The 6,323-nt window shown below is 50.5% G+C and overlaps 1 protein-coding gene across 1 annotated transcript in view; it reads left to right on the plus strand.

Annotated features, from left to right (window-relative positions):
- Positions 1-6,323, plus strand: part of DUS3L (dihydrouridine synthase 3-like) — a gene marked incomplete at its 5' end in the record, with an annotated part of 30,789 nt that overhangs the window by 19,431 nt on the left and 5,035 nt on the right. The window contains 3 exons of the mRNA XM_015422641.1: positions 843-939; positions 3,196-3,271; positions 4,929-5,117. Coding sequence (XP_015278127.1) covers positions 843-939; positions 3,196-3,271; positions 4,929-5,117 — 362 coding nt within the window. The remainder of the gene's footprint in view (positions 1-842; positions 940-3,195; positions 3,272-4,928; positions 5,118-6,323) is intronic.

The following is a 6,323-nucleotide window of genomic DNA, read 5'->3' on the forward strand; positions in this document are numbered from 1 at the left end:
GGACAGCCCTTCAGATACTTCAAGAGAGCCATCCTGTCCCCCCTCAACCTCCTCATCTCCAGACTGAACATTCCCAAGAAGTCCCTCAGCCTTTCCTCATAGAGCTGGTTCTTCTCCGGGGCCCCAATCATTCTTCTCGCTCTCCTCTGCACCCCCGCTCCATTCTGCCCACACCCCTTTTTGAAGTGAGGCCTCCAGAACGGCACCCAAGACTCCAGGTGCAGCCTGAGCAATGCAGTGTACAGCAGGACTATCACATCTTGCGATTCGGATGTTATGCCTCTTTTGATACACCCCAAGATCGCATTAGCCTTTCTTGTCGCTGCATCACACTGGCTGCTTATGGTCCACCCGCACCCCAAGACCTTGTTCACACACACTGCTAATCAGGTGCTTCAAGGAAGGCCACGGGGGCAGAGCAGGACGGCAACAGGCTCTCCCTTGCCATTTGTATCCTGCCTGTGCACGTGGAGGTTCCCTTCAGCTTTTGTGGGTGCTCGCTGTCCTCAGTGTTCAGATCTGAAACTCGCAGCGAAATGTGTTGCCCTCATCCTTTGGGGCTCTCGGTCCCCCTTGGCTGACCCCCACATCCTCCTGCGGATCCTTATACCCCCCTTCCTTTTGGAGGGAAGACCCCATAACCTGGACTGTGAAATCTGTCACCAGGAGCCCGATCATCCCTCCCACCCCCCCACCCCATTTTTTAAATACCCAGAGGTTTGTCTTTGTAATGGATTTTTATTATCTCTCACTGATCTGGAAGCAAAGTTGAGCAGAAATAAATAAATGTCATGCTAATTGTTTCTCTCTCCCCCCCCCTCCATTTTCGGTGACCCTCTCAGCTCCACGGCCGATCGCGAGAGCAGCGCTACACCAAAGGGGCTGACTGGGAGTACATTGCGGAGTGTGCCAGGCTCGCCAGCCCGATGCCTCTCTTCGGTAGGGTGTTTTGTGATGAGTCCTCCTTTGTTTCCGTCTCAGCCCCTCTGCGGGTGTGGTGCGGGGCAGGGGGAGCCGGGCACAGAGGGCCAGTCCCCAGTTCGCCACCTCCTCTCCATCCGGGCCACTTCTCCGAATTCACCTCTCGCCCTTGGCGTGGGCTTCCGGCAATCAAGGGATCGCGTCCTCCCCTTTGTCTTTCTGGCACATTGCCGGCCGGCAGCTAAATTAGCCAGGGGGCCAAGTGAGGGGCCGGAGGCATCTCCTCCCTACTTGCTTCTAAGAGGAGCCGTCCTGAATCAGACCCAAGGTCTGAATGTTGTTCTGCACCCTCAGGATGCCAGGACTCAGAGAGAGAGAGAGACAAATTGCCTGTGAACCTGGAGGTTCTAACAGCCGACAGTCACGCACAGTGTTCACCTCCATGCCCGTTTGTCTGATCCAAGGGTCCCCAATATTTTTTGAGCCTGCAGGCGCCTTTTTATTATTTATTTATTTATTTAATTCGATTTCTGTTTCCGCCTTGCCTGACAAGCAGGCGCAAGGCGGCGTACAATAATAATTTAGAATAAAAACAGATAAAATTCTAGCAATAAAATATAAAGTGCAGATTAAATACAAACGATAAAGTGCAGATGGCCTTTGGGCTTCTGACCCAGTGCCGTGGTTGCAGCCACAGAATGGCTACCAGGGCATTATTTTGGGGGTGGAGCTTCGCCACCCACAAGCCCTGCCCCACCACATGATGATGCCAGACACTCCCCCCCCCCAGTGCCCCTAGCCCCACAGCTGGTAGGCTGGAGAAAGAAGGGGAAACCGCCCTGTGGCTTCTGGTCAGTTTCACTTCCCACTGATCAGCTGTTAAACTTAAGGAGGGGGAGCGAAACTGACCAGAAGGGGGCGGGGCCAGGCAGCTTCCCTTCCCTTCCCCAGCCTCAGGTCTCCAGGTGGTCACAAACAATATCCACCCAGGGAAGACCATCTACAGTTCACAACTATGTTCAAAACTATATATTGTATTCATTGAAATGCAAAGAAGGGTTAGTGGTCACAACCCAATACAGTCTATAAACATAGATCCAACACTGTGCTCATAACACTTAAACATCGTTTAAACAAAGAACATATTCGGAACCGTCAGTAGGCTCTTCTGTAATTCCATACATAGATAGTGTCCATAGACCTCCAAACAGGAAGTAACTGCAGCAGAAGACGCCCACTGTGGAAAGAATAACAGCTGGACACCTCTCCTGGGTATAAACCAAGCATTTCAATGATCTTCAATAGCGGCTGGTAAGACGGAACCCAATTTCCGAAGTAACACAGGCACAACTCAAAATCTTCAATGGATCTATGCTTATAAGACTGTATTGGGTCGTGGCCACTAACCCTTCTTTGTATTTCAATGAGTAGAATATATAGTTTTGAACATAGTTGTGAATTGTAGTTGGTCTTCCCTGGGTGGATATTGTCTGTGGCTATATTTCTACACTAAGGGTTCCCTGTTGTCTTTGGCGATCTCCAGGTGGTGGCTGGAGACCCCCTGGCGTTACACCTGGTCTCCAGGTAGACTCTGTGGGATTGCATCCCATTGAAGTCTCTCCCCTCCCCAAACCCTGTGATCCTCAGGCTCCACTCCCAAAACCTCCAGCTATTTATTATTTTCAAGCATGACGAGTGCCCCCCAAGAAGAAAATTTGCCCCACAAAATGAAAAATCCGGGCCAAGCCAGACACAAAATGGCTGCCGCAGCAAACCTCCAGTCACACTGTGAAGTTCCTTGTGCTGTGGTGGGAGCTCTGCCAAAGCCACCTCCAGTGGCCAGTCAGAGGCCTTGCTGGGCAGAAGCCCCAGCCGGCCCCTCCCACTTCCTAGAAACACTTGTCAGGCACCAGCGAAGGTGTCGGTGGGTGCCCAAGGGCGCCACATTGGGGACCCCTGGTCTAATCCTTCAGAGTCAGCTAACCCATTAGCCATGTCCCGTGGCAGAGAATTTCTTATGTTAATCAAATGCGCCCACCAGAAGTGAACTGAGCTTTCTGGTATGATCTCACTGACTGGGTTTTATTTTATTTTTTAAAAACTGAATTAACTTGGGGAAAGCAGATGTTTGGCCTGGGGCAGCTGGGAAGCAGGAGCTGTTTAGAGGAGGCAGGGTTTCCCAGAACGTCTCTCGCAGTTGTCTGAAATAATCTTTTGGTTCCTGATTGGTTTGATTTCTTGCTGATCCTCGGCTGTCCCCTCCAACGGACACAGGAAACGGGGACATCTTGTCTTATGAAGACGCAAATCGAGCCATGCAGACGGACGTCTCGGGGATCATGATTGCAAGGCAAGTGGCTTCACCTCCCTTTCTTTGTCACAGGCGTGAAGGGAAAAGTACCCTCAACAGCAGGGAAAGGATGCCTCCACCCCCCCCCCCATGTTGAAGATTATAGAGGCCTTTCTCATCCGTACATCAAGCTTACAAATCATCTTGCCCAACCTGGATAGCCCAGGCCAGCCCGATCTTGTCAGATCTTGGAAGCTAAGCAGGGTCAGCCCCGGTCAGTATTTGGATGGGAGACCTCCAAGGAGTACCAGGGTCATGACACAGAGGCAGGCAATGGCAAATCAGTTTGGGGAGAGCCAGGTTGATGTAGTGGTTAGGAGCGCAGACTCTAATCTGGGAGAACTGGGTTTAATTCCCCACTCCTCCACATGCAGCTGCCAGCGTGACCTTGGGTCAGTCACAAGTTCTCTTGGAGCTGCTCTCTCGTGCAGTTCTCTCAGAGCTCTCTCAGCCCCACCTACCTCAGAGGGTGTCTGTTGTGGGGAAGGGGAAGGAGATTGTAAGCTGCTCTGAGACTCCTTCGGGTAGTGAAGGGGTGGGGTATAAATCCAGTCTCTTCTTCTCTTCACTTCTGAACGTCTCCCGCCTTGAAAATCCTATGGGGTTGCCATTATGGGTGTGCATTCGGTTTTGCCGAATTGAAAAAATACCTGGGAAATACCTTATTGGTATTTTTCAGGTATTTGTTAAGATTCTCTAATCTGATTCGGCTGGCCGATAACGTCCTCCTAAATAAAAGCCGATCTTATTCAGCTTTTATTCGAGGAGTCAGGTAGGGAAGCCATCAGTTTCAGTGAAACTGACCAGCTCTGCCTACCCTTCCTTCCCTTGGCTTGCCTGGGCGTCCCACAGCCGCAGGGAGCCCGGGCAAGCCGAGCCTTGGGGGGAAGACAGTTGCCACGGGGTGCCCAGACAAGCTGGTCTGGGGAGGCAGGCAGACTGGGGAGGGGGTGGCATTTAAACATGCCTCCTCCCCACCCTGTCTTTCCTTAGCCCCCAGCTGCTTGTACTGGTCAATTTCAGTCCCCAGCTGATCTGCGGGAGTGAAACTGACCAGAAGTTGAGCCTGGGGAAGGAAAGGCTTCAGTGCCATTATACTCCATGAGCACTTTCCCCATAGGGTGTAATCGTGCGGAATGTATTCGGCAGTACCGATTTTTCCCGAACCCCAGTATCTCACCGATATTGGGATTTGGGAATATCTGTATATACCAATATTTTTCGGGCTTGGTTTACCCGAACCCGAAAAATACCTATATATATATATATTTGTGCACCCCCCTAGTCATTTGCAATATGATGGCACTTTCCATACAAGCATGCAAAGGGTCCCAGATTTGGTCCTCCCTTAAAGGATCTGGAGAAAGACCTTTCTGAAGACCCTGGAGAACTGTTGTCTGTCCCGTGGAGATCCATTTTAATAGGAAAGCAAGGTACAAATCTTTTGAATTTAAAGAGCCCCTTATTTCTGCTGTTCTCGGCCTTAAAACTCTCCTATTTTGGAGTGAGGCCCCCCCCCCGGCAGCACAAGATTTCTGGTTTTTCAACTATGGCATGTTTTTAGATTTTTATCCGTAATGCAAAATGCATGCAGTCACAGGTGGAAGGGCAGGACTGATACTTTGATCAGTACAATGGTTTTGTCTTCCGGCCACAGGGGGGCACTGATCAAGCCATGGATATTCACGGAAATCAAGGAGCAGCGGCACTGGGACATTTCTTCTAATGAACGGCTGGATCTCCTTAAGGACTTCACCAGCTACGGCCTGGAGCACTGGGGGTCGGACACGCAGGGCGTGGAGAAGACCCGGAAGTTCTTGCTTGAATGGCTTTCGTTCCTGTGCAGGTATCTTTTCTCCCTGACTTCTCCCGGGCGTTCCTATTTCTCCATGACCCCCGATACCCGTAGAGGGGGATCTACAGTGCCATCCCTTTGCCCAATGAAACAGGGAACAGTGTCGTCAGCGCTTTGTGATCCAGCCTCGGTGCTTAGCGCTAAAGACGAATTAAGATTCTGTGAAGGATTCCGCAGTCTGAATCTTACATAACGGCATCTCTTAATGCAGAATCCCGTTCCGGTTGGCTAGGTGGGAAGGAAAGGCACCACAATAAATCCTGCTGTGTCCCCTTTCTCTGGTTTTGTAGGGAATTTACACCATACATTTAGTAGCTTTTGCGAAGGCCAGAAAATTGGGGAGTGCAGAATTTGGGCAGGTTGTGGTGAGGCTAATATTTGCCCAGCGGAGAGTCTCTGGGCTGCCTGTTGATGATCATCTCTGTCTCAAAAAAAACCAACAAAACAACCCTGATGATGCCAGGGATTGAACCCGTGCCCTTCTGCATGCAAAGGATATGCTCTTCTGAGCTGTTGGCCTCCTTTGCCCACACGGCAAACAGACCGTGGATGTTTTACATTCCACGTGCCGACATCACCCTTCAACCTACTGCCAGAGAACAGTTCTCCCAGGACCGCAGAAAGAGCTTCCCAGAGTTAAAGTCAGAAATTGTCCTGCTTGGATTGGGATCTCCTAAAATCATGAACCACAGCTCTGCGAAAAACAAAAGAAATAGGCTTGGAGTGAAAGAAATAGTCTGAGCAAAGCCCCAAATTTGCAGCGGCCTGATAGAACTGGAGAGATACGTTCTCCTAGATTAAGTTATCATGTTTGCCGCAATAGAGTCCGGTGGGACCAGTGACTGTGAAACTGACAAGGTGCTGTTTGATGAATGTGTGAACATCGTGCCAAACCTGCACTTTGATGTATTGTTTTGGGGAACCCACAGTTTGGTAACACTTCACACTGATATTTACATAATAGTATAGAAAAACTTTAAAAAAAATAAAAATAAAAAGCACAAAATAGAACTACCTTAAGCGTACACAGGGGTCATTTCCTGCAGGAGCAAAGCTCCGGCAGTAAGGAGCCCAGGGGGCGGGCACATGCAACAAGCCCCACACCCTGCTCCCAGCTGTCCTCAGTCAGAGCAAGAAGCAGCCAGGGAAGTTGCAGAGCACCCCCCCCCCCACCGCCCACAAGAGAGCACACACAGC

The sequence above is a fragment of the Gekko japonicus genome, unplaced genomic scaffold, assembly GCF_001447785.1.
Source record: "Gekko japonicus isolate JY-2015 unplaced genomic scaffold, Gekko_japonicus_V1.1 scaffold2030, whole genome shotgun sequence".
Taxonomy (NCBI): Eukaryota; Metazoa; Chordata; class Lepidosauria; order Squamata; family Gekkonidae; genus Gekko; species Gekko japonicus.